At 51.0% G+C, this 27,154-nt stretch overlaps 3 protein-coding genes across 3 annotated transcripts; all 3 read right to left on the bottom strand.

Moving 5' to 3' along the window:
- Nucleotides 1-273: 273 nt before the first annotated feature.
- LOC309601061 (E3 ubiquitin-protein ligase TRIM39-like) lies at nucleotides 274-6,871 on the bottom strand (the record flags this gene model as incomplete). The annotated part of the gene is made up of 6 exons (XM_082333893.1): nucleotides 274-1,400; nucleotides 2,382-2,497; nucleotides 3,039-3,061; nucleotides 4,002-4,121; nucleotides 4,578-4,688; nucleotides 6,833-6,871. The coding sequence occupies 6 exons, from the start codon at nucleotides 6,869-6,871 to the stop codon at nucleotides 880-882; spliced, it is 930 nt and encodes a 309-aa protein (XP_082190019.1). The 3' UTR covers nucleotides 274-879.
- Nucleotides 4,573-23,772, bottom strand: LOC309601060 (uncharacterized protein). The gene is made up of 16 exons (XM_082333892.1): nucleotides 23,124-23,772; nucleotides 21,492-21,587; nucleotides 19,914-20,144; nucleotides 19,241-19,263; nucleotides 18,733-18,848; nucleotides 17,990-18,053; nucleotides 16,255-16,315; nucleotides 15,179-15,388; nucleotides 13,626-13,925; nucleotides 12,297-12,746; nucleotides 11,130-11,222; nucleotides 10,114-10,344; nucleotides 9,843-9,865; nucleotides 9,401-9,516; nucleotides 8,735-8,764; nucleotides 4,573-8,247 (listed from the first exon to the last, which is right to left on the bottom strand). Exons 1-16 carry the CDS (start codon nucleotides 23,538-23,540, stop codon nucleotides 7,652-7,654), a joined length of 3,057 nt encoding a protein of 1,018 aa, XP_082190018.1. The 5' UTR covers nucleotides 23,541-23,772; the 3' UTR covers nucleotides 4,573-7,651.
- On the bottom strand, nucleotides 16,833-18,013 carry LOC309601042 (butyrophilin subfamily 1 member A1-like). Its single transcript, XM_082333864.1, has one exon. It carries the CDS (start codon nucleotides 17,833-17,835, stop codon nucleotides 17,179-17,181), a length of 657 nt encoding a protein of 218 aa, XP_082189990.1. The 5' UTR covers nucleotides 17,836-18,013; the 3' UTR covers nucleotides 16,833-17,178.
- Nucleotides 23,773-27,154: the final 3,382 nt, after the last annotated feature.

Below are 27,154 nucleotides of genomic sequence, written 5' to 3'. Positions count from 1 at the left end.
GCTGCTTCTGAATGTCAGGTTCAAGGCAGGGAGCTGGAGTTTTGGTTAACTAAATCCCATTCCTGGTATTTGCACAAAGCCTGTGGATTGGCTGTGCCTGCACCCAGAAAGGTCCACAAGCCCCATGCAGGTGACCTAGGGGCATCCCTGGAAGCCATGTGCCACACTGCTCTCCTGTCTGCTGGCAGTCCCAACCGAACAGAAAGACACAGAGGAGGAAAAAAAAAAATCATGTATTTTTTATTATTAATGATCTACATCACGGAGGTTTCAAATATCAGTTTTTGGAGAAGAGAGGAAACAGTTGAGGCTCAGGAGCTTTGCCATGTGCAAACTTTCCATCAGCAAAGATACCACGTTGGTAAGACTCCACATTGCAGCACTGAAGGCAGGGATAAACCTCACCTGGCATCAGAAACTCATGGTGCAGATGTCTGCATCTGAACTGGCCACCCCAGGGTCCTTTATAAGGGTGAAACTGTCTGGTTGAGGGCAATTGCACCCATGGGGAGGCTGAGAAAAAAAAGATAAAGTTTGGACCCCTTGGTCTGGAGGTGACCAGCTCAGATGGGGACGTCTATACTTAATCAGGCAAACCTTTCTACTACTCTCACTCTGAGTTTTTCCCTTTTTCCCCGCTATTTCCAATTTCCATGTCCCAGGGTTCCCTCTCCAGAGCTTTTCCTGTCTCTTTGCCTCATTTTTCTCAGGTTTATCTCTTCTCCCTGCACATCAAGCCGCCAGTCTCATGGGGAAGAAGGAAACACAAAAGCCAAAGTCCCTGTTTCTTCTGTTCCCTGTGGTCCCGGGGGTAGCATGGGGGATATGTGGTTGTCCCCTGAGGCTGTAGAAAGTGGGGGGGACACTGCTCTACGTGTCTCAGGGACACAGCCTGAGCTGGGACCTGGCCCCCACCACCCAGAGCCACGGGCGGACCCTCTCCCCTGTGAAGGAGGCACGGGAGAAAATGAACATGAGCCCACCCTCATCCGCGTCAAAGAAAGCCACTGTTCCTCCGGCGTAGTCCAGGTGGACGCTGACCCGCCGGGGCACCCAACGGAGGGGTAGGAGGGTCACCTTGCGGGTGGTGAGCGCCCGAACTTGTCCCCCCCACTTCTCTACCCCCCAGATCCCTCCTTGGGGGCAGAGGCTGAGATGCCCCTTCCGACGGATGGACTCACGGGCCACCCCCACAGCCCAATCCCCCCCGTCCCCCACCTCCACCTCCCAGCAATGCCGGCCTGCCGCGAAGCCCTGGCATCCCAGCACGAAGGGCCAGTAGTCAAATCGCTCTGGGTTATCAGGCAGGTCCCGTCGTCCTTCCCCACGTCTCACGCTCTTACGGTCCTCAGAGAGGATGAGGTCGGGGTGAGCTGTGTCGGGGTCCAGGGTCAAGATGGCTGTGGGGTGGGGGACAGGGGTGTCAGAAGTAAGGCTGAGCATCCCAGGGATGTGGGGGGCTTGGAGGGGGCCAGCAGGACCCAGGCTGGCATCCAAGGGGCAAAAGCATCCCCAAGAAGGGGAAGGGTGCTGTACGTGAAGCAGAAAAGCGGTTTCTAACCAAAAAAATCAAAAAGAAAAGGTGCACAGTAGCGGCAACAGACTCCTGCAGAAATCCCTGCAGATTTTATGCTACGTCACGTCAAAAATAAATGCTGAGGGGAGAAAAAAAATGAAGGAAAGCGATATGTGGGATGTAAAACAGCAAAGTCTCGAGCAGGTCGTCTCCTACAGCAAGCATCAACCGCAGGACAAGACCAGACTGGTTCGGCTGAGCATGTGATTGAAAAAAAAAGAGCTAAAACCTGAAGACAGGGCGACAAATTGGGTCAGTTCATTTCCATATTTGTTTCATGGAAATAGTTAGGTTTCAAGGCAAGGGCTCTGCCCTGGGGTGGGTTTTCCTCCAGCGTTACGCTGAGACTCCAGCTGCAGGGCTGAGAAAACTTGTTGGGTTGCCCTAATTTTCATATTCTTCCTTCAGCATCTATTTTTGGCCACTTTGGGCTAGATGCACCTTCATCTAACAGGTACGGCTGCTCTCACTCTCAGCAGAAGCTAATTTTGGGAAAGGCTAGGCTGGAGGGGGAGCTGAGCCAGAGAGCAGCTCATCCTTCATCCGTGAGCATCTTCCAGGACTTAGGGCAAAACACGTATAACTAAGAGAGTGATAAACGAGGCATTAAGTGGGTATCAAATTGTCATTTCTTCTGACCAGGAAAAGCCCTTTGCTCTTCTTCTCCTCCATCTCAGAGTTTCTCTCTGCAGTATTTCTGTTCCCAAAGTATATCCAGAATGAGCTAAGGGCAGCTCAGCTCTTCCAGCTCTCCCCAAAATATGGCTAGCCTATTTTTTTCTCCTCCTCAAGCCCTTCTCAGTACCTTGTAGCTTCTTCAGAGTTTCCTTCAGAGCACTGTTCCTCCATGAGAAACGACAGACTCTCTCTTCTGACTCTGGAGAAACATCCCCTGGCAGCTGGAAAGTCACCTTCCCACACCTGAGGAGAGGTAAAAAAAAACCAAAAAAACCACAAAACCAAACAACCCACACTTTTTGGAGTGATTGTCATCATTTCAGGAAATCTGATGCCACCAGAAATGAGGTGATGGTATTGCTAGAATGTTGGTTTTTTAACCTCACTCCTTTGGCAACCCAAACCTCAAGGAAAGTAAAGACCAAATTTCCCTGTTGGATTAATTTTTTTTTTTTTTTTAATTTTAGTTTTTATGTAGACCATGAGAAAGGTCCAGCTTGAGAGGACTGGGCTAGAGAAAAGAGCCAAGACTTTGCAGGGAAACTAAAGCCAGCCTTTGCCAATGTGGAGGTCATTTTGAGGCTAAAGCTCCTTTGATTAGCACATCCCCAGAAATGATCAAGAGAAGAGAGAAGCACGTAGCGGTGGTACCCAAAATACCCTTCCGGACTCTTGCAATTTCCCTGAAGCGGAGATGTATTGAGCAGCCACCGAGGACTTTTCTCCTCCATGGTCATAGCTCTTTGAAAAGCTCGTGAAACAGCCTTTCAGAGAGGCCACGTACCTGCTGATGGTGCTTTTCACATCCTAGAGAAAGAAGAGAGAAAGAAAAAATGAAGCTCAGCACGAGCTTTTCTCCTTAAATCACAGCAATGCTGAATTGTTTAGTTAGGGGTGGACCTCCTGGGTCTCTGCTCCAACCCTCTGCTCAGGGCTGTGTCCAGGCAAGGTCTGAATATGTGCGGGGATGGAGATGTCCACATCTAGAGAGACCCAGATCCAGGGAGGCACCACGCTCACAAGGAAAACGTTTTTTCCCAAAATCTAGAAAAAATGTCTCTTGCTGCACCCTGTGCTGGTTGCCTCTCATCCTTTCACTGGACAACTCTGAGACATTGGCTCTGTCTGCTCCGTAATCCCATTAGACCATTACAGATTACCAGGGCCCTCATCAGCACTAATAGACATTAATGACCCTGATCAGCCCCACCTGAGACCCCACCCACCCCCTGCCCCTGGCTCAGGGGCTCTATTTAAGCTCAGTCCTTGGGTATTTAGTCCTTCTGCAAGATGCTTTAGAGGAGCGTGGCCATGGACCCTGCTGATCCACTCTGTGGGCTGCATTTCTAGCTTGCCCCCAGCCCTGCCTCCTGCCCACGGACCTACCTGATGCTCTGGGCTGCCTCCGGCTGCTCCCCTCTCTCAGGTACCGCAAAGATGGGATAAAGGGCGATGACGCTCTTGTTCCCTACGCTATCGTGCTCAGCTCCCCATCCCACAGGGAACCACCAGCCCTCACCATTCCCTGCCACAGACAGTGATTTGATCCCCTTTTTTTCCCATCTTTCCAGGCTGCAAATCTCCCCCTCCTCATCCCCTTGGGGGTTTCAGAGTTACAGATGGAATAGGGGCAAACTGGAACTAGGAAAGCCCAACTAATTAAGCCAGTAGCTACCTGGTGGGGAGGACTCTCCCTATAGTTTTACCTTGAAAAGCTGTAAACTCTCACCTCGATGAATTCACTTACTGATTTCTGACTCTTCTCTTCTTGCCCTTGTGTCGGGGTGTCCAGCTGGGAAATCTCCTCCGAGAGTTTGGTGGCATTTTTTGCCTGCCTCTTCTCAAGCTCATTTTTCAGGTCTTCCAGCTGTGAGAGCAAGAAGAGCTCATGTCCTCCTGGGACCTGCAGAGTGCCTAAAATCTGAGCATGGTCTGCCAGGGCTCAGCTTCTATCCTCCCCTTTTAAGATGCAAATGAAGGAGCAGTGGGATGGGAAATACCATGAGGAATCCATAGAAAGGCATTTCCCACAGGAGGAGATCACCTATGAACCCAAATCCCTCCTAACTTTTCCCGAATTCCTGGAGAAATGTGGGGGGAAAAAAAAATCCAACTTGATGCAAAAAAGCAACACGGATTTGGAAGGAAAGGTGCTGATAAAAGCCACAAACACACTTGCATGAACTTGGGTAGAAAGCCATGATGTTCCTGCACTTACCAGCCCAAGAGTGGTGCAAAGCAACAAAAAAGGATCTAAAGAGATGGCCCTAAAGTCCGTGTATTACTGCCCCGGGACTGACGGGTCAGGGAGGCTGACACCTACCAGATCCTCCAGTTTTCTGCACTCCAGGGTAGCTGTCCTTCCTCGGAGACCTTCTCTCTCTTCCTTCAGAAAATATCTGTCTGAATTTCTTCCGAAGCAAACTGAAAAAACCTGTTGTTTTTATCCCTTTGATTGGGCTGGATCTTTCTCTTCCTGTTCCTTCCCAGTCCTGGCTAAAACTGCAGCATGGATGTGTCGAGCCTGCGAGTCAGCTCTTCGTGCCATGTCTCCTGGGCAGGAGGTGGTGACACCCTTGGCCTGATCTGCTGGGAGCATCATGTTTCTCCCTTGTCAACCTGCCAGCTTTTTATTCTGGGGAGCTGTTGAGGGCTGTCACCTTGCTGCTTTTGTCCCTCTCCTTTTAGGGCTGGCCATTAGGCAAAACCATCAGCCCTCCAGGAATAGGCTGGAGGCAAAAGACATTCAGGCTGCCAGGAGGGTGAGGAGCTCTTGAGGCTTGGTGGGACCATGAATGGGGAAAGCATAAGAAAACAGGGAGGGAAATGTGCAACCAGAACCTTGTAGGTGCTGGAAAAGGGGTTACAACTCAATGTACGTAACGGGGCACAAGCTGGGGTCCTTGGGACCACGGATGTGCCTATAGCTGCCCATCACTACATGCCCTCCAAGAAACACTGTCCTGACTCTGAGCTCGCAGGGAAATGTTTCTAAGCAATTTCTAACCCACTGCTCCTTTGTTAAGCTCCATGGCTAAATATAGATATTTTTTTGCATGGCAGCAACTGGGAGTTTTAGAGACAGGGGTCACTGTGACCCAGCTGAAGGGCTACCAGCTGAGATAACTCTCCCAGCTGCAATCACTTGGCCAGGTTTGGGGAAGCAAGTCTGATTTCCAGCAAACTATTCCCGTCGGGAAGAGCCGTGGGGGAGTCGCTTACTCTGGGAACAGCAGGACTGGAAGCAAACGCCCTGCAACCACTTCCCAGGGAAGCATGGCCTGGGGTGAGCAGGTTGGGAGGCAATCTGTCCTGCCAGACGCAAGAGGTGGGTGCAACCAAGTGAATGTTGGCATCTAATGAGACACCTCCACCTGAGCTGGGCTGCTTTGTTCTTCAGCGGAGAGTGGCTCCACACCGTCGGCAGAGCCTAGGGCACAGGTCCTTTCATCTCAAAATTAGGTGCCTACGGTTGGGCAAATGAGTCGCACCCTAAAAGCGTCTACAGAGTCTGGAAAACTGGCTGGGGTGGAGACATCTGCATTGCAGATTTCTAGAGTGAAGGGACACCCTGGAAGAGAGCTGGAGTTGGCAGAGAGCTGGATGGGGATCAGAGATATGGAGGGAACCTGTGGCCCTGAAGGAGTCAGAAAAACATCCAACTCTACCTCCAAGGAAAGCATCGAGTTTTACTGGGATTCAGTGTTTTGTGTCTTGCGTTTCTCAACAGGTGCCTCTGAGAGGAGTGTGGTGGGACCAGGGTGGTTCAGGGACCTCCAGCAACCCACAAATGTGTCCTTGCAGAACAGCTCGAGAGCGTTTCCCCTGATTCACCCAGGTTTTCTTCTTTGGTCCTTCCTGCACTGACAGCCTGTCTGTTCATATTCTCCTCTGCCTTCCCCAGCTGGGCTTGAATCGGTGTCAGGACACGGACCCAACATACAAAGTGACACATAGGATCACACTTCTCCCTGTCAGAGATGTGGCAAAGGGAAAGGGGATGAGATGGGAGAAAGAGCAAAAAATACTCAAGGCTTTTCGCTCGAGTCTTTCCCAGTAGCCCTGATTGCCCTTTTTTAATCAATCCTCATGCTTGAGCTCCTGCAGTGATTTCAGGTTGGATTTGCAGAAAGCCGATGTCTATCCTGCAGCAGGATCCCCCGTGTTTCCCAACTGATGAGACCAAGTGACAGCGATGCACCAGACTGAGGAGCATGGATGGAGGGGAGATGTGACAACGTGACAAAGAGCAGCACCGAAATATCAGCCGTAAGTTTGCCCCTGGTGGGACCCATGGGGATGGTGAGATGGGGCTTCATCACGGGGTGCCCATTCATATCTCATCTGTTATTCTGAGCCCAACATCGCTCCCTCCCTCCCACTCTCACTTCTGGTTCCTCTTCTCAGTTCTATAATCAATAACGTGTATTTATTTTGGTGATGCCTCTTCCTCTTTTGGGTTTTCTCAGAAGCAAATCAGCAGTTTTTGAGGGAATCAGTGTAGGTGAGTTAGGTGAAAATGCCAGAACTTGTACTTCACCTATCCACTCCTGCTTTTATAGTTGAGGAATATCTAACCGGCACAGCCACAGGAGCATCTGGTGTGATTGATCCCATCTTGTCCCTCCTGAACAGCCAACAGGGAGAAACAGGCTTTTCTTGGGCGTTATCTAGGAAGCTGGATGTGTATAATGGTGCGGAAAATTGCATTCCAGATGGGTTTGCTTCCCTTCACTGCCTGCAAAAGGGGCTTGAATGTCTGGAGGTTCATCACGAAAAGGTGGAAAGGCGAGTGAGGTGTCCCCATCCTGTGCAGCTTTTCTTAATCTTGCTGACCCAAAAGCTAAGAAATCCAGAGTAATACATCCATAGCAAGGCAGAAAGTGGAGAGTGCAAAACAAAATATTCTTTTATTTAAAATAAATATCAGAAATGTAGACAGAGAGACCAGCTCCCCAAACCAAGCCAGTTTGTAGTGAAAGGCCACCTCCCTTGGCAGAACAGACTCTGGATCTGCCTTGCAACTGATGTCAGGCAGAAAACACTTTGGAAAGAGAGATAAACAGGAGGATTCGGTCCGCTAAAGGCAAAATAAATTTTGAAAGACCACACGCTTGAAAGTCCTGAGTGCTCTCCATCCTTGATCAGCCCCTCAGTGTTCCCTTCCTTCTGATGTGCTGACTCCATCACCTCATAGCAGCTGATCCTTTCTCCTCCCCGCTGCCTGCTGGGGTCCCGTTTCCCTATCCTTGCCGTACAGGTGCCATCCCAAAGCTCCCCATGGAGATGGACACAGGAGAGAAGCAGCGTCTCAGCGAGATGCTCTGAGCAACCACAGCAAACAGCTGGCACCACGCAGGAGATGTCCCTTTCGTTAAGGTCTGATTGACAGACGTCTCAAGGACAGATTCGGAGGGGAGACTTGAAGCCTACCCAGTCCAGAAGGGACATCAGCTGCCCGGTCACCGACTGGTCCTCTGAGGGTGGGGTTTGGGTGATTTCTTGCAAACGAGCCCCCATTCCCATCTTGAACCAGGGGAAGATCCTCTCCCCGTTGAACAAGGCTCTGTTATAAACCAAGATGGAAGCATCATCATCTGTGCTGAAAAATGCCACCTGCCCCCCTTCATAGTCCAAGGAGACGCGTATCCTCCTGGGAAGCGGGTTCAGGCGCAGGTTGGCACGGGGGGATGTGAGGGAGTGATAAGCCTCCAGCGCCCAGACCCCCTCCTTGGGGGTGAAGTTCATTGGTCCCTTCCTCTTGACCGATGCTCGGGCCACCCCCAGGGCCCAGACACCCCCCTGCCCCACCTCCACCTCCCAGAAATGCCTCCCCGAGGTGAAGCCCTCGCAGCCCAGCACGCAGGGTTCAAAGTCAAATCTCTCCGGGTTGTCCGGGAGGTCCTGTTGTATCAGTTTGCCCCTGGCTTTTTTTCGGTCCTCGGAGAGATGAAGGTTGGGGTGAGCCGTGGCCGGGTCCAGGGTCACCTTGGCTGCAAGACAAGGGAGAACCAGAGTATTGGAGGTAGGGTTTGGCCCCAGGAGAGGCTGGAGATATTTCTTCTCCTCCCAGCACCTGGGACCAGCCCTGTTCTCCTGCTTCTCCCAGCTCTGGGGGTTTCATGGCAGGGTATGGGCAGGTCTGGGGCTGGCACTAGCCTCGGGGTCCCCCAGCAGAGATGCCCCTGGGTGGAAGGAGAAGGGGGAGAGGACAAAGTATGGAGCAGAGGCATGGGGAGGGGATGGTAGGAAATTCATGGGGAGGGAAGGAGAAGTGCAAATGCTCTTCTCAGGTGTTCTTTTTCTTTGGGTCCCAGAGGAACATTTGGTTTTATTAGGACCATATCTCAGCCCCTGGATACAGCAGGATGTTTTCACCCTTCCTTTCCTCTCCCTGGGGGATTGCATTGGGTTTTTTCCATGGGAATCTCTCCCACAAGCCAAAACCCCAGTCTCTCCCACCCACTACCATCAACTTACTTGGATCTTGCAATTTAAACATCAGGCTGTCTAAAGAGGAGAGAGATTTCACGGTATCAGGTTTATGTGTCAAAGAAACTGGCTGCAGCTTAGCTTTATCACGCAGGCTGGGAAGGTGAAACAGCTAATGGGAGACTTGGGAGGGAAAATATTGAGGGTGTGAGGGCTTGGCTGGGTGCAAAGGCTCTGGGTTGACTTGCTCTGGTGCAGGTATTGTTGCTGTAATCGCTATACAACTCTCCCAAAGCCAGGGGAGATGAACCTCCTGGCCAAGCTAAACTCATCTCCAGGAGACACTGCAACAGATTTCTCCCCCTGTTGTAGCATCCCCTCCCTGGCTTTGTACCTGCATGAACTTTAATTTTCCCACCAGTTTGGAAGTGATGGGAACAACTGCACCAGCAGCTCTGTTTGAATTTGCTTTTCACGTGGGACACGGGAGAGGAGACTCCTTTGCTGAGCTTGTTTTTCTCTCCTCTCCACTTCCCAACTATTTTTGCCCCAGGAAAAACTCTCAGTGTCCTTCTCTGGTTAAAAGTTTCAGCTGCATTTATTTACAACAGTTACTAGGTGGGTTTTGCATTAGCAGCCAGCACACAAGAATCCAGTTTCTCCCAGATAGCAGGCACACAAGACAACGTGCCCTCTCCTAACCCTGCGCAGTACCTTGGCATTTCCTCAGCATGCCTCTGACAAGGACGTTTCTCTGAACAAAGTCCTCAAGTCTTCTTTCCAGATCGGAGGAAATCTCCACCGGAGGCTTGAAATTCATCATCTCACAACTGCAAAGAGGGCAAAACCCATGTGTTGATATGTTTGATTGCTCATTTTGTTCTCACTAAATAATCCAGGATAAGCTATGGGATGGGTTGAGGATACTTATCCAGGAGCAAATAAAATCCCCCTTTTCCCTGCCCTGTTTCTTTGCAGTTTGTTTCCCCCAGGCAGTCGCTGGACGGACATTTCTGAACACAAAGCACCATTGTGGGAGGCTGAGCTATCGACTGCATCCATCTGGTTTGAAACCCCCACCTCAGGATTCACCCAGGTGGCATCCAGACCTCTCCAAGCATCAGAGTGTGGGGAAAGTGAGACGGAGCGACATTACCTATTCAAAAGTCTTCTGATGTCCTAAAGGTGGGAAGAGAGAGGAGAGACAGTTGGGGAAGACGAACAACAAGTGTTGTGTCTTCTCACAAAAGTTATATGTTTTTATGGCAATGCAGTAGCAAAGAAGGACCCTATGCATGTGAGGATCCCACCTGCAGCAATGCTAGAAGACACCAGGGAGCTCCCATGGGGCTGAATTTGGGCTCCCAGGTCTCAGGCTTTGCTCTATCCCTCCTTTCCCCACCAGCTCTGGTGCTTTGGGCTCTCACCTGCAGGAATTGGCTCGGCGGCTGCTGGAATTTCCCTTCCATCTCCCAGATCAGGGTGTCGAGGTGGGACATCTCCTCCAAGACCTTTGCCACTGCTTCCTCCTGGACCCTGGTGATGGCCCGGTCCAGCTCTGCCAGCTGGGTCAGGAGGAGGCGCTCTTGGACCTTCAAAAATTGTTGCAATTGCTCGAATTCACACACTATCTTCTTCCCTTCATTTTTGGTTTTCTCCTGCCAGGATCAGAGATGAGGGCAAAGGGGATGAAAGAGGGGCAGGAGACCTCCCCACGCAGCAGAAGGCATGGCGTGACCTCTCTGCGACTCTAGCACCTGAAACACTGGCAAAAACCTCCCACGCGGATTATTTTTACATCATTCTATTAGTGTCGCATCTCTGAGGCTGACACAGTCTGTGGGGCTGCAACAACCCCAGACCTTTGCGGAAGGAATCGCGGCAGTCTCAGGTGAAGCTCTGCAAGATGGGCAGGAGGTGATGGGGGCTGCCAAAAAATCCCACCGCGCCCAAGAAAAAGAGATTAGTGCTTCAGGGTGACCAGGTTGGTCTCAGGATACCATGGCCTCAGTGATATTCAGTCGATACAAGGGTGAATTTAACAGCAAACCATCTTGCTGGAGGTTTAGGTAGTAGCAGAGACTATTCAGGAGGCTTAGCCTGGATGCAGAACCAAAAGATGTAACCTCAACTGGGCTCTATAAGAGGGAGATTTATAGAGTTTAGGGGGGAAAAAAACCTTCCAGCCCATCTCTCTATACCAGGCTGGAGGCTGTCTGCCTGCCCAGCTCCCTTGCCGAGGAGCTGCAATGTTATCTCCCCGGTGCAGGCTCCAGCTGATGGGAAACCCCAGCAGATAAACACAGGGTTGGCCGGTGCCCAGAGCAAATGGCACAACACTCTGCAAACCAAATATGCACGATCTGGCCTCAAAATACACCAGCAATGCTGGGGTGATTGGAGAGACCCACAGTCTCCCAGGCTCCTGCTGGAGGGCACCTACCAGGTACGAGCTCTTCCTTACTCCCGTTTTTCTGCTTTCCAGGTACTTTTCTCTCTCCTCCTTTAAAGCCTGTAGGCGGCCTTGGATTTCTTCCTGAGGAAAAAGAAAATATGTTCTTGGAGGAGCTGAGAAAAATCCTTTTTCTCCACTAAAGTTACTTCTGCCCTCATCTTAGATGGGAGAGGCTTTGCCTGAACGCTGGCTCCTCTGCAAAGAGAAGAGCTGGAGGAGGAAGGTCCAAAAGCAACCTATAATGTTCTGAAGATCTGTGCAAAGAAAATGCAACCTGCAAACACCAATCTTGCTGCAAGCACGGGGAAAAATTCTGCAGAAGAGCAAAACACCGACAGTAATCAATAGCCCAGGTCCCGGGAAGCATGTAAGAGCAAGATAAGTGCGTCGTGAGATTTCCCTCAAAAACACTCACAGCCTCCAGAAATTGGTGGCTCTGGGATAAATATCTCTGTATTTAATAACCTTCAGTGGATTTATTTAGCATGCATTTATATAAGAGCTTTTTGAACCCACAGAAACCTTCAGCATCAGCAACATCTTGCAGCAAGGAGTTCCTCCTGTTAACGCCGTGCGATGCTGCACCGTGGTTGCACGGCTCTGCCCAGTGCTCGACTTTTTGGTGAGAAAGATGATGAGAACAGGTTTGGCTCAGCAGGAAAACAGAAAAGGAGCAGAGAAGGGGAAGAGATAGGGAAAAGTGATTTCTCTGTATTTGAAACTAAAGAAACAGTGAATAGGGGAACAAATATGCGAAATTGCCCTCAATAACTGATGTAACCATGTTTTAAAAAAAAAGGAATTTTGGGGCATTTTTACATGTTTTGAATATTTATGATGGTATTTCAGTACAGTCAAGTCAATAGCAGAGTTCAAAGAGGGAGAAGGCCAACAAGTTATTTTTTTTAATTTCTCCCAGGCTGTTGGCAAAGACGAATAAATTAAGGGGCGAGGGGAAACCCTGACAGGAACATTGTAAAAAACCAAATGTTCGTGCAATAAAATGCAAACAGGAAGCACGTGGGCAAGTGACACCCAAACATCCCCGTTTGCGGCGGTGGCACGGAGAGCGGCTGCACCTGAACGGCTGCCCTTTGCACCTGGAAGGGGATTTGCCATGAGGTGGGGAGGTGCAAGCACATCCCCAGGCTTTACCTTATATTCCTGGGCAGCTTCGTCGATGGGGACCACGGTGTGGAAGCCGTGAGCCTGGGACCTGTCGCACACCACACAGATGGGCTGCTGGTCCTCCTTGCAGAAGAGCTTCAGAGCCTCCTGGTGCTGCCTGCATAAATTCTTCCATCCCTCTTCTCCTCCTCCTGCCCGCAGGCTCAGCTGCCTGGCGATTTTGGCAATATTTGCCAGCTCCCTGCTGGGACGGAAACTCCTCTGCGAAGCCGTCTGCCTGCACTGCGGGCAGGAGAAATGTGCCTCCAGCCCTTCCCAGCAGCGGGTGATGCACGTCCGGCAGAAGTTGTGGCCGCAGTGGATGGAGACAGGGTCTTGGAAATAACCCAGGCAGATGGAGCAGGAGGCTTCACTGTGCAGGCTTTCTGCTGGGCTCTGCGTAGCCATGGCTCTTCCCAACCTACCTCTAGGATAGGATTAAATGAGCTTCGCTTTGCAGGAAGAAGAGGAGGATGTTCCTCCTTCTGGCTCGGCCGTTTTCTTGTTGCAAACGGGGGAAATCAACACCCAGCCCTAGTGCCACGAAACGGCAGCATGGGACGCTCGAAGAGGAGTGAGAAGAGAGCGAGCACGCGCAATGCTTCCTCCTCGCCTCCTGCCACCCTCCCACCGGTTTTGGTTCAGCTGACTTTCTGAGCCAGATGTGAGTTAGCAGATAGGAGGCTGGAGGGCAGGGCTGCTCTTCAGCGGGACCAGGACGGGCCGGAGAAGTGGTTGGGGAGAAATCTCATGAAAACTCGGGGCGGGATACCCTCTTGCACCAGGACCAACCATGCAGCAGGACTTTGGGGTCTTGGGAGTGACAAGCTGTCCATAAGTCAGCTGTGGGACCATGCACCAAAGCTATCAATCCCATACGGGGCTGCATTAGCAAGAGCGGAGCGGGGAGGGATTGCTCCCCTCCACCAGCACATGTGAGGCCAGATCTGGGTGTGGGGACCAGTTTGAGGCTTCCCAGTGCAAGGCAGACAGTGTCAGGCCACAAAACTGAAGCCCAGGATTGATGGGGAGAGATTGGGATTACCCAGCCTGGAAAGGAGAAGAATCAAATCACCATCTGCAACTGCCTACCAGGGTTAGAGAAAGGACAGAGCCAAACATCAGATCTCTCCATGCCTCTCATTATAACCTTTTAATTCTTTAATTGTCCATTTAGGCTGATTAAACAGAGCTCCTGGGCCCATAGTCATCCTTGCCCTGCTTTTATCTGCTTTTCTAGGCAACTACTTGTGGGGACAGGACAAGGACTCGATGGACCTTCATCTGAACCCCTGTGTCTGTTGTACGTTCTCAAGGAAAAAGTCCAGTCTCTTGCGTGACTAAAACCCGGTGTATCAGGGATCGCACTGAGCCGACACCAAAAGGAGCAGTCCCATTTCTCTGTGTTTGTTCCCAGTTCTGACTCCCCTTATACACTGAGTCAGGATCCAACTGAGCTGCAAATGACTCCAACTCCAACTCAAGTTTCCATTGACTTGCTATGTTTGACAGTGTAGAAAACTCAGGTTTATCGTCTCCTTGCGCAGTGGGTTTTAGAGAGGCATGAGGAAGATTTTTTCCTTCCTCCAGTTGTTTTAAGTAACTTCCAATATAATCCTGCAGAAAAAAAAAAAAGAAAACACACAAGGCAGAAATTGCTTAGAATTGCACACTTACTTGTCATTCCCCATCGGTGCAAGTTTGCAGGCACCCAGCAACAGTCACTTAGGGATTAAAAGATCAAAATATATTTTAAGGCACAGAAATGGTCTCATTTTCCACTAAAGGAAACGAACTTGAACACCGCTACCCTTTCATTTGAGGCTTGGGCTGGAGGGAAGGTGTTGTCCTCGATGGCAGGGCAGGTGCCAGCTCCAGCAGCTATGTGTGTATTTTGCGTTAAACATGTAAATAATCATTGAGGTTGGGATATGCCTGGGGAGTCCTCCGTCCCTTGATTCTTGTTCTAGGTTGTCCCTGGCTTATGGTCTCTCTGGTCCCACCAATTCCCTTCTGCCCAGTGGCTCCATCTCCAGCTATGGTAGCATCTGGGATGGAGAGATGGGTCTAAGGCTGTCCAGACCCTCCAGGCCAGGACAGGAATTTCTGGAGGGTCATCAGAGCGCGGAGCCATGCAAAAGCCTGGCAGAGCTCCTGCTCCACGCTACATTTTGCGTAGTCCACGTTTGTCGTAGCACCTGGAGCCACAGAGGATTATGGTGGAATTGGGGCAAAACTCAGCCCCTGGTTTGTTTCCCAGGGGTGAGTGGATGGGGCTTTTATTTTTTTTTTCCTGTGCCTTGGGAAAAAAGTCACCTCCTTTTTTTTTTTCTTGTTTTGTTTTGTTTTGTTTTTTTTAACCAAGGTCAAGGAGATTTCAGGGAGCTGTGGGGTAGGAGAAGGGCTGAGGATCTCTCTCTTTTTTTCCCCTACTGATCTTCAGCATAGCTGATCTTGATAAGGGACCCACATCCTGGAGGAGAGAGCCATTTATGGCTGCTGGATAAACAAACCCTCATGAGGCTCAGCAAACCCATGGTATTGCAAATCGTGAGGTTAAAAGGTTACATGGGGATTGTGGTGGTGAGAAATCATATGCATCTGTTTCTTACTCTTCCCTGAGCCTCTGCTCATGGCTGAACCCTGGAGGAGATGACCCCTTGGTCCCCAAGAGCATGGTGCTCCTATGTCCGCCTCTTCCTCAGGACAGGTAATGCCACCTCAATAGTTGGTATCGAGACAAGGGTAGGTGAGTCCAAAGGTGGTTTATCCCACAGCCCAAAGGCTATAGATGTTTCTGCACCCATCAAGAGCCGCAGCACCAGGAACTTCTGGCCCTTTGTGCATCAATGTGCCCCAAACCCCCTCACCTTGTACTCCTGGGCAGCCTCGTCCACGGGAACCACAGAATGGTTACGGTGCACCTTGGACCTGTCACACACCACACAGATAAGCCTCTCCTCGTCTTCGCAGCAGAGCTTCAGGGCTTCTTGGGGCTCCTTGCACAAGTTCTCCCCTCCTTCCACCTCTCTGACCGGTTGCAGGTTCAACCTCTTGGCTACTTCAATGATGCTGGCCAACTCCCAGTTGGGTCAGAGGCTCTGCTGGGGCACCGTCTCCCTGCAGCGGGGACAGGAGAAGTTGGGGGTCAGTCCTTCCCAGTTCCAGGTGATGCATGGCCGGCAAAAGCTGTGCCCGCAGTGGATGGACACAGGGTCCTGGAAAAGTTCCGGGCAGATGGAGCGGGAGGCTTCATCCTGGAGACTTTCCACGGACGTCCTGGCTGCCATGGAGAGCGACCAAGTTTGTTTCACTTTCGAATGATCAGGAAGGAGAGAGATTTCTCTTCCTGATTCTAAGCCATTGGTTAAACCGAGATCCAGCCCCTTTCTAGCAGGGCTTGAGGCAATATATTTACTTATATTGCTTTGCCAGTGCTGGGAAGTAGCGGTTAGCTGGGGAGGAAGAGAACTGGAGATGCCCATCCCATTTTTACCCTTTCCCGAAGGCACTGGGATTTTTCAGTGGCCAAAGCCTGTCCTTTGCATGAGTGGAGACCTGTGGATTTGGTGACTCAACAACAGCTAGAACAGGAGTTTCACACCCTGCTAGCACCTAAGAGAGGCTGTGGAGCAGCTGGGGTGGGAGACAGCCACTGGCTGAAAATGCTTCTGAGATATCAGGGAGTGTCAGGACCTAGCCAGGGCTTGGGAAGGATCTCAGCACCCTTCAGGACAGCATCTGTAGAGCTATTTGGGAGGACTCTAACATCTCTTGGGTGACCCTAAGGGTTCAAACGTACAATTCACTGCAGGGCAGGGCCTTCTTGGCTGTCAGAAGAAATTTCTGCCACTCCTGACCCCTGGGACATCAGCTTTGCCCTTGGGGTAAAGTGGGACATCAGACTAACACCCTGCAGAGGCTGCTGTGGATCAAAGATGCTCACATGTCCTTGGAGATTGCTGGTGCCTCCAAGACCTTGCAAGGTCCCAGCAGGTTTCTCTGATCTGCAGAGACATAACTGAGAGTCCGGACTGATGCTTTTCCTTCCTTTTCCTGCTCTTTAAATGCCCTTACTTTCAAAAATTGTTGGTGTCCCTTCTTTCCAGCATCATTCATTTGCCATTGCCTTTCAACCAGTTTCCAGTCCAGCTGGTTTTCAGGCACATAAGCAGGAAGAGTCATTGCTATTCCCTCTCACCACAGCTGTGATGAAGCAAGAGAGGATTTAAGTGCTTTCGTTTGGGCTTTACAAGAAACAGGTCAAGAGAGGGCAGCAAAGCCACCAGGGTTTGCCATGCTGGTGGTGGCACGATACCATTTTCCCAGTTTGTCTCTAACAAGAAAGAAAAAGTGGTCCTTGAAATATAGAAAGACACTTTAATACAGTCATTTTTGCATATAAAAATCCTCTTTTCCTTTCTAGCAACTAAACCAGGAACAAAAGCCAGCTTCTTCAGCCCTGCAGGAACATCATTATTGAATGTCAACAGACAACACTGCTGAATATCAAGGTAAGGAAAAACTGGAAAGGATGGGAGAAGGGATTAAAGCCGTGAAATCGGTGTCCCGGGGGATGTTGCACAAATTATAGGCTTCCTTTTCCTGCTCATCCCAGGGCGATACTCCCTGGCAAAATCTTGGAGAGTATCCAAATGTTAAAAAATCCAGAGGTCTGCCCAAGATGATCCCTTCTCACCCTGCTGCTCTTGAAAACCCCATGAGAATGAGATTCACAGTGGACACCAGGACTCATTTGCTCCACTTTATTCTTTACCGTCCATAGAATTCCGAAATATAGTGTGGTTTCCTGCATCAAACCAAAGGCTTGTCCAGAGCATGTAATGTCCATCTTGCTGCCCATGCTGTCTCAGGGAGCCAGCTGGATACTGGACTCCCAAACCCAGAAGAAAGGCAGGATTTTCTCTCCATTGAAAGAAGTCAGAGGAAAAGCAAAAGCCAAGGTCTCGGTATCAGCATCGAAGAAAGCCACGTGTCCCTTCTCGTAATCCAGAGAGACCCGGATAGTCCTTGGCCTCCCATTCAGAGGCTGAACAGTTTCGAAGGAGGTGAAAGCTTGAAACCTGTCCCCACAGATGCCAACAGCCCAAATCCCCTGGGAAGGGTCAAGGTTAATCCAACCCTTTCTCCACGCTGAGTCTCTGGCCACCCCCACAGCCCAAAATCCCCTGCTCCCCAGCTGCACTTCCCAGTAGTGCCTCCCCACCGTGAAGCCTTCAGAACCCAACACGGAGCAGTAGGTATCAAATCTCTGGGGACTGTTGGGCAAATTCTGGGGCGTTTCATCCCACCTCACGCTCCTCCGGTCCTCGGAGAGGACGAGGTGGGGGTTTGCTGTGTCTGGATCCAGAGTCACGTTTGCTGATGGGAAGGAAAGCATGAGAGAAGAAAAACAGCAGGTCAGAGGGAGGGCGATGGATATTTCTCTCCATCTGCACCCTCCTGTTTTTTTTCCAGGGGTGAAATCTTGGCCTGACCAAAGCTGTTTAGTAAGGGCTTTCTCCATGAAATATGCCGTACAGATCTATTTAAAGGCTCTAATGATTTGTACTATTTTTAATTCCAGTCAAAGGGGAATAGAAATGCATCTTGCCAGCCCACCAGGAAAACGTGAATTCCCTGCTTTTGCTGTCTTTTCTTGCTTGGGTCCCCTTTTTTACCCCAGTATACCTCCAGTCTCCCGTGACTTACCCCATTGCACATCCAGTTCAACTGGAAGACTCTCTGGAAGGAGAGAGGAGGAGAGAAGTGCTGTTAGTTTGTTTGTTGTTTTTTTTTTTATGGGGGAGAGGCAGTCTATTAGAAATGGGTAAATGTGAGGAGGTGCACTTTTCCCCTCACAAAACAAAATCACCAGGTGAACAAGTCCAGCTCGTGGATAGATGGACCTTCAAGCCCAATATGACCAGCTTTATGAGGGTATTTCTTTAATTCAGAGTTGACTGCACCAATTACTAATTGGGGATCAGAGGAGGGAATGGGACAGTTATCTGAACATGGAGAACGGTCTCAAAATAGCTCATTCAGGGCTTATCGACGTATGCACCACCATCCGTTTGCAATATGTTGACTTTTCATGCTGACTCCCTCGCAGATGGCTAGACATTACCTACAGCCTGTTTAGTTTAACTGGGCCTGGAATCAAGATTTTGATTCATTTCCTTCGTGTAGCTAAAGGGAGGGGCTTGCTCTAGTCCTTCACATTACTCAAGCATTCAGACACATGTGCAAATATGCCCGGGAACACAGTTACCCTCCCTCTTCCAGCTCCAGCCCCAGATAGGAGGGTTATTGAGTAACTCATCGTTAGCATTCCTTAGCTAGGGCTTTATGCTGGTAATTGGCTAGTGTCCACTCCTTTCCAGCTGCAGAAATGTGTTTAGATTTTCCCCTTCCTTTGTACCTTTGAATTTCCTCAGGGCTTCCTTCAGAACGATGTTTTTCTGAGATAAATCCTTGAGTCTCTCTTCCACTCTGGGAAACTTCTCTGTTAGTTGCTGGGAAGTCCTTGCTTCACACCTGGAAGGAGAAGACTTTTGTATTCCTTCCTTGCTGAATGAGCTACATAGAAACCCTGCTTAGAAAAGCTGCCGGGTGAGCTTGTTTCTCCCCAAGCATCAGGTTGAGTCGGTTGAGACATTGCTGGGCGTATCGGTGGTCCCAATGTCCCTGTGGAGGACACACGCTTGCTCTGGACCTCCTCGATGGTGGGTATTGGCTTCCTCCAGCTGAATGGAGAAGGTGGTGGGACGTGATCTCATCCCAGGCCCATCTTCTCCCCAGCTTCTTCCTCACCCTGAGCACTGGGGACCCTGGTAGAGAGGACAACCCCTCCTGCTCCCCCATTCCTGTCCGCTTTGTGACACTGTGCTGGGGACAACCGTCCCCTCCAGAAAGGGAGGGCCACGTACCTGGTCAAGGCACTCCTGGCATCCTAAAGGAGAGAGAAGATGGGAATTAAACTTTGAACAATCTTCAGGCCCGTTTATATCTCTTATCTCCCTCAGCTGTTGTTTGCAAGCACTCTTTGCTTGATTTGGGCTTTCTTGTGCCAGCACAGAGCAAGATCAGGGTACCTCTCGTGCTCATGCAGTGGCCGGTTTGGTCCCTGACTAGAACAAACGCTCAAATACAGCTGGTGGAATATCATGTCCACTTCCAAACACTGCTTCTGCTTGTGTCCTGCCTGATGTGGTCTCCTGGGGAGGGAAAGTGGGGTCCTATGCTGGGTGGCCTCGTCTTGGACTTAAGCCAGGATTCATTTATTAGCTCTTGCCACAGTCCTGCAAGATGCGCATCGATCTCCCTTGCTTTGCCTAGGGTTGGGAGGGAAATAGGTGGTGGACACTTCCAAGATGCTGAAAGACTGATTCTGTGGTCTTCCTCCTCGTGGGTTAGATATGACATAGCATAGCTCATTAACGTTGACATACAATGTACAATACGGCTTCTTCATGCAATGAGCATCTAAATAAACTACTCAAAATGTCAAGGCAAAGAGGCTGGGGAGAGGGGGAAGAGACCACCACCTCAAGGGCACAGTCAGAGCATGGCAGACTCCATTGCCCAACTCCTCGCTCTCACCTGCAGGGATTTATTCTCTGGCTGTGGGCTCATCCCTTCCAGCTCCCGGATGAGGTTGCCCAGGTGGGAGATCTCCACGGAGATCTTCCTATCGTTCTCAGTCTGGGTCTGCACTATCTGCTTCTCCACCTCTTCCAGCCACATCAGGAGGAGACGTTCCTGCTCATCCTGGAACTGGTGCAGCTGTTTAAACACCAACTTGATTTTCCACCTCTCGGCTCTTGTCTGCTGCTGCAAGGAACAGATGGGGAGGGATGAGAACAGAAGAAATGGGAGACCTACAAAACCTAGTTAAATAAAACAGGAGCAAGGACTGGCCCTGAGGCCAGCCTAAGCCCATAGCACGTGGCTCTGGATCCCCTTTGAGCTTTGTGATGTGACACCCTGTGGAGTTATAAAATACTTCTGGCCTTTTTGGGGGGTTGTTTTTATTTTTCAGCTCGAGAAACATGAGGGCAGTGTTGCTTCATGTTTTTCCCACAGCCTGGAGGAGACCAGGCGTTGCATGCAGGCATCTGCGAGTGTTTGATGGGACAAATCCTGCTGGGATAGTGTTTGAGGACACTGGGGTGAGAGAAGGATCCAATGGTGAGGTCCTGCGGAGGCTGTTGGAAACAATCTCTGGTATGTGCAATTGCCCAAAACTCCCGGGTGTTGGCATTGAGGGCAGTCGCTGGATGGGACAGGACCAAATCCAGGCCAGGGACTGCGGGACGAGCAACCAGCAGCACGTTCATGGTGTTTTCTTTGCATCCCCACTTTATTTAGCAGGAAAACCATTGCCCGTCTCTCTCACCTTCGCCCCGGCAGCCTTCCCCGTTCTCATGAAGCTGCAATGAAACATCTGTCATGCTTTCTGCTTCTGCTTTTGAGGAAATCACCATCTTTCGCTTCCTTAGAGCTACGGATCCATCCCCCAACCTCTGGTAGCCCAAAACAGGGCTGGGAGGTGGTGGAAACATCACTTTTCAAAAAAGATGTGTCTGCAGCTGGATGTTCGGCTGCCCCAAGCTGCCACGAGAGCCACCACCCTCACCAGGACCCAGACAGCTACGCAGCAGTAGAAAAGCCCTTTCAGGGTCCGAGTTGGACACAAAGCATGCCCATGGACCTCATGCTTGGCGTGGCTGACCCATCTCCAGGGCTGGAGGGCAGAAAGCAGCTCCTGGGGTGCAGCGGTCTGCGGCGAAGACGGAGAGGTCTGAAGCACCATCCCTCTGGAGCACCATCCCACCACCCCGTCGTGCAAATCTGCCCAGGAGGACCCACGTGCCCATCTCCTCTGTCCGAAACACGGCTCAGCTAAGCTGCAAGCACCTCCCTTCAACCCTTCGGAAACCACCTCGCTCCCCACTAGCGTTTTGTGGCTGCCGATTTCCCCTCGAGAAACATCTGCGTTTCATTCACGGCTGTTTCACCGAGATGGAGCAAGTGCAAGAGAGATGGGCCCACCTGGGTGCAGCAGCTGGAGGTGTTTTCTTCCTCACTGTAAATTTAGGTGCCAATCCAACATCTTTTAATCTGCAGATCAGACCTGCAGAAGACCCCTCCGTGCATACAGAAGCAGCGAGTACCTACCAGATGCTTCTGGCTTCTCTTCACCCCAGTCAGTTTTAAACCTTGGAGCCTTTCTCTTTCATCCTTGAGGCTCTTCAGTTTGCTTTGGATTTGCTCCTGGGCACAAAAAATTAATAATATTAATCTGCAAGTTGTTGGGGAGAGGGATGCACGGCTTCAATGTTGCTCTAGCTAATTCCTGGTGTGTTTGAGCACCAGAACTTGGAAATATTTAAATATTCTTTAGTCTGTTGCCCCTCTTCACCTCAGACCTTTTCTATGAAGCATCTTGTGAATGAAGAGTCAAATAAAGCCGGTATTTAATATTGCAGCCTCATTTACATCCCTATTCTGGTCTTTACCAGTTCCTTCTCCCAGTGTATTTGTGGCCAGTTAATTTCTGCAGTCACCGTAATCTCTTCTGCCTTGGCTCATTTTATCCCCTCGTGAGCACGACATCCATTTTTTACCCTTAATCAGGTCCCTCAAATTGCTGCAGCTTCCCACTATCTGCAGAATCAGCGTTTCTGCCCAGCCTTGTCACCTTCAGCTCCTTCTGCAGCCCAAGGAATAATATGAAGAACGTCCGCAGAGTTTGTTTTTAGGAGGAGGTGAATTGCACCTCAGAAATACCTGGTTTTTAACATCTGCTCCCAAAAGACTCTCCCACGACAAATGCCGATGGACGTTTGCAGCGCACACATCCCACTCTGACCCCCTCTTATTTTTCATCAGCTTTTCTCCTCCCTCACTTCTTCTTCCCCCCTCCTTGTTTCATGCTCACAGCATGACTAATGTCACCTTTCACCTCCCCATTCCCAGTCATTTCTTCCCCTGTGGGCAGGATGAAATGTCACCCAGCTTCCTCCGCACAAGCACCGACTCCGACTCCTCCTCTTGACCCCGTCCTCCCTCAAGGGAATTAAAAATGCCTCCCGGCATCGTCGCGGTTATCCTGAGATAGTTGCTCAGAAAGAAATTCCTTCGGGGAGAGATTTACAGCGGAAAGGACAACTCATCTGGGATTTCCAAGGCAATTCTTGCACAAAAATCAGCAGCAAGAGCCCTGCCTGTGCACAAGGGAGTGAAGGTGCAGTCCAGCCCTGCTAATTTGGATATTTTCTATGAGCTACCGGCCTCAGCTTCCTTTGTGGTCCCCGGAGGGGGTGACAGCAAATAAAGCGGTGGCTTTTCGTAAAGAGATCCAAGCTGGTCACTCTGCGAAGCTTAAACTGAAATCCCACTTTGGAGGTTGTGGTGAAAATCAGGCTTTAATCAATTCGTGCCATCTGGGGGTGACCCTAAGAGTGGATTTTGCTGGTGGACTGGGTCTGACCCAGCACCCTGAGGTCTCTGCTCGCCCCTGCATGCCCCCAAGCCGAGCCGTGCCCCTCACCATGCATCTGGGCGCCTGCAGACCCGGGTGGCTGCATCACATCCAGGCAGGGCTGGAGCCAAGGCAGCGATGCAAAGCAACCCCAGCTAGATGATCTACCAGCTCAGCCCAACCTCCTACATCCCAAATCTTGGGAAATCCTACAGGACATCCTTTGCCGTGTCCTTGGGAAGGTGGAGAAGCCCCCGGCTAGTGGACCTCAGCCTCTGATGGGCCAAAAAACCCCCAAAACATTAGACTGCGCTGTGGTTCCTTACTTTGCACTCCTGGGCGGCTTCTTCGATGGGAGCGACAGTGTGAGCACGGTGAGCGTGGGAGCGGTCGCACACCACGCAGATGGCCGTCCGGTCCTCCTGGCAGAAGAGCTTGAGCGGTTCCTGATGCTTCGGGCACAGGCTGCCCGCTCCGACCGCGTACCCTGCCCTCGAGCTCAGCTTCTTGGCGATCTCCGCCAGGTTCCTCAGCTCACGGTTTGGTCTAAATTTTCTTTTCTGGGCAATTCCTCGGCACTGGGGGCAAGCGAACCTCCGGTCCGATTTTCCTGAGCATCGCGTGATGCAGTCCCGGCAGAAGCTGTGCCCACAGTTGATGGACACTGGGTCGCTGAAATAATCCAGGCAGATGGAGCAAGATGCTTCTTTCTGCAGACTCTCCAGTGGGTCACACTCGGCCATGGCTGGAGAAGAATGACACGATTACTTTCGCTTCATTGAATATTTTTTTTTTATCTTTCGGCAGCAGCTGGGAGTTTCCTTCTCGCTTAGCCTTTGCTATCTGAACTGGGAGGTCTTGTTTGAAAAGTGCAGCCTCGTAAAGGATGTAAAAGGAAGGAGGGGCGGAGAAAGGGGAATTTCAGGCTGTTTTCTGTGCGAAACGCAGTTTTGCAACACCCCTCTGAAACCTGAGTCACTCCAAAAGGCGTTTCAAGGTCTTCAAAAGTTTGCTGCTAAAGAGAGAAGAGGGAAAAGCAGTTCCTCGCCCTGACCCGTGGCCTCCGAGTCCCAAATAACGAGTTGACGGTGGGGAGCATTCGGCAGAAAGCACAGCTTATGGATGCCACCGCTCTCCCCTTCCCCCTCACCAGCATCTCTGCGCAGCCAAAACACAAAATTACAGGGAAAAAAAATCCCTTTCCTCCCTCTTTTTCCCAGCTGTTTTTGAGCCCAGCTGGAGGAAGAGCCATGAGGTTGATCGGCAATACCCGAGCTGGATACTCCGTATTGCAGAGCTCAGCATCCTCGCTGCTCATTTAGGAGGTGATCCCAGCCCGCAGGAGGGCAGGACGCTCCCACGTAACCACCAGGACCGGGAATAAACCCGGTCTGAGAGATCTCCAGGTCAAACCCTGCCCAAGCTGAATCAGCTCGGTGTATATTTTAATTTTCAGCCAGAGCTGATTGGCCAAAGCAGGTTACAACCCTGCGATACATTCGTGCATCGTCATGTACCTCTTTCCTTCCTCCGTACGTGCTCAAGCCAAGGAGTTTCTGGTTTAATTGCAAATGAGTAATCAAAGCTTTGCTTTCTTCTCGGCCACCTCTGCAGCTGCAGCTCCGGCCGCGCAGGACGCCTGCAGCTCCCGAGCTGCAAGAAGTGACTCGATGGAGGAAATGAATCACGCAGCGCCAAAAAAAATGAGAGAAGTGCTTCAGACGTCCTCGGTGAGATAAGTCAGGGCATGCTCGGGGGGTCACCGCGGTCGTTCCCGGCCCCCGAGGTCAAGCACCCGGGATCGGACCCATCCTGAAAGGGTTTTGGTCGAGATGCTCTTACAGACACCTCTGGGCAATTTTCCACCTGGGAGAAAAGCTTTTCCCATGCCAAAAATACTCCTGCCTGTGTGCTCGGGCACGGGATCCTCGTTCCCTGGTAGCAGATAAATGCTCGTCTTGTGCCGTTGCCCACCGATGCAAGCGCTGATCCCAACCTTCAGCATCCTCCCTTGTGTCTCCGACCTGCGAATCCAGCAATCCCACCTCCTTCGGCCAAAGCTGTTGGGGAAATATTAATTAACACCAGGCTCACGACAGGCTTACGCACGGCCCAGCCCTCGGCAAACCCACCCAGCTGGACGCCGGGTTTCGATGCTCAGCATTGAACTATCAGCAAGTCCACGGTCCCCTCGTTTGCTGTACGAGAGTTTCAAAACCCCGGTCCATCTAGATTTAAAATCTCCATTTTTCTCCTCCCCGCGAGGGAAGGAACTCAACGCACCACAAAGCCACCTCGGTTATTTTTTAGGTGATGAGCAGCTTAGATATTTTTTTTCCAGTACATTGCAGGAAACGAAGCCACGCGGGCCAGTCTCTAAATTCACCGCTATCTCCCTCCTTCCCCCTTTTTAAGACGAGCAAACTTGACCTTTTTTTCCAGCGGCTTCCCCACCGTCCTCCACCACTTCTGACGTCGCCTCGGCCACCTCCCTGACCCCGTGGCTCATTACCACTAATCCAAGATGATTTGAAAACCGCTAATTCAGCTGAGAAGACGCTGATCTCCTTTTTTATTCCGCTGCGGCCGGAATTTTGGTACCGTGGTGTGGTACCTGTGGGTATGATACACGGGACTGGTCAGTACCTATGGGTGAGTTAGCTATAAGATCACAGCAAGCCCTTTTCATGAAGGCTACAATAAAATAAAATGTCCATTTCCATTTCTCGCAAGCGTGGTAACAATTCGGCCTCAGTTCAAGCTCCTTGGGGTCTCTCCAGGACAGCAGGTTTTTATTTCATCTGTGTCGCTGCTACGATGCTGCAGCTCTTGCTTTCCTTGCGCGTTGCCTTCGCGCATTGATGTGAGCTCTTCTCCAAATTATGAGTTTAAAGAAATGTATATATACCGCCACAAACCAGAGGGAAGATGAAGGGGAAAAAAAAAAGGGACAAATAAAAACAAGGAAATGGATGTAGAGGGACAAAGTGGCGGTGAGGGGAATTGGCATTGCAGTCCTTTCTGCTTCGAAAAGGGCATAAGAAATGGGCCGTGATGGGGCCTCGATTCCCTGCGTGAGGCAAACTGGGTTTGGAAAACTTATAGAAAGGGAAAATTATGGAAAAACGGCAAGGATTAAAACTTAGGTAAAGGGAAAATGATGGAAGAAGAGCTGTGATTAAAACATATAAAGGAAAAATGATGGAAGAAGGGCTGTGATTAAAACACACATAAAGGAAAAATGGAAGAAGGGCTGTCATTAAAACATATAAAAAATGATGGAAGAAGGGCTGTGATTAAAACACACATGAAGGAAAAATGGAAGAAGGGCTGTGATTAAAACATATATAAAAGAAAACTGATGGATGAAGGGCTGTGATTAAAATTTATAAAGGAAAACTGATGGAAGAAGGGCTGTGATTAAAATTTATGAAGGAAAAACAGTGGAAGAAGGGCTGTGATTCTCATCACTGGTTGCAGATCTTTTCCCTCCTTCTGCAAACCCCAACCCTTTGCTTTTAATAAAAGACGAGGAGCCGGGGCTCAGCCGCTTTCGCGAGTGGGTTTTGGGGCGACGGGTGCAGTTTTGTGCCCCGCGGGAAGGAAAAGAGCGAAGCGCCCAACGTGGGGCTCGAACCCACGACCCTGAGATTAAGAGTCTCATGCTCTACCGACTGAGCTAGCCGGGCTGCGGGGAGGGGCCCCCCGCGGCCCGAACCGGCCCTGCGGCCCCCGGCAGCCCGGGGCGATCGTGGGGGTTAACGGCACCGGGAACCGGTACCGGGAGCCCGCAGGGCCCCGGGGAAGAGCCGCTCCCCGCGGGGGGTGCAGCCGTGCGTTACCCAGCGGCTCCCGCCCAGCCCTGCTGCGGGGCCAAGGCGCTTGTAAAAGCTAAAAGTGCTCGTGTGAGGGTGAGGAACAGAGAAAAAGAGGGGAAAAAAGGCAAAACTCAGTGTTTCTGCCCGGTTTCGAACCGGGGACCTTTCGCGTGTGAGGCGAACGTGATAACCACTACACTACAGAAACGCCGTGGCAGCGCACCCGCCCCGCGGGGCTACGGCTGCGCAGCCGCTGCCGTGCGGCGGGCACCGAGGGTCGGGGTCTCGCCGGGGGCCCCGCGGCTCCGGCGGAGGAAGAATCCGGTGAGGCGGCAAAAAAGAGAGAGAGGGAGGGTTTAAAAAAAATTTAAGGGCGCCCAACGTGGGGCTCGAACCCACGACCCTGAGATTAAGAGTCTCATGCTCTACCGACTGAGCTAGCCGGGCGGTGAGAGGCGCGCCCGCCCGCCCCCCAGGTAGCCACGCCCCTCCCGCCGAGGCACCGCCCACTCCCCCTCAAGCCCCGCCCCTACAGCGCC

The sequence above is a fragment of the Platalea leucorodia genome (genome assembly GCF_965183815.1).
Source record: "Platalea leucorodia genome assembly, chromosome: 28".
NCBI classification, from domain to species: Eukaryota; Metazoa; Chordata; class Aves; order Pelecaniformes; family Threskiornithidae; genus Platalea; species Platalea leucorodia.
This window is presented reverse-complemented; position numbering and strand designations above follow the sequence as displayed.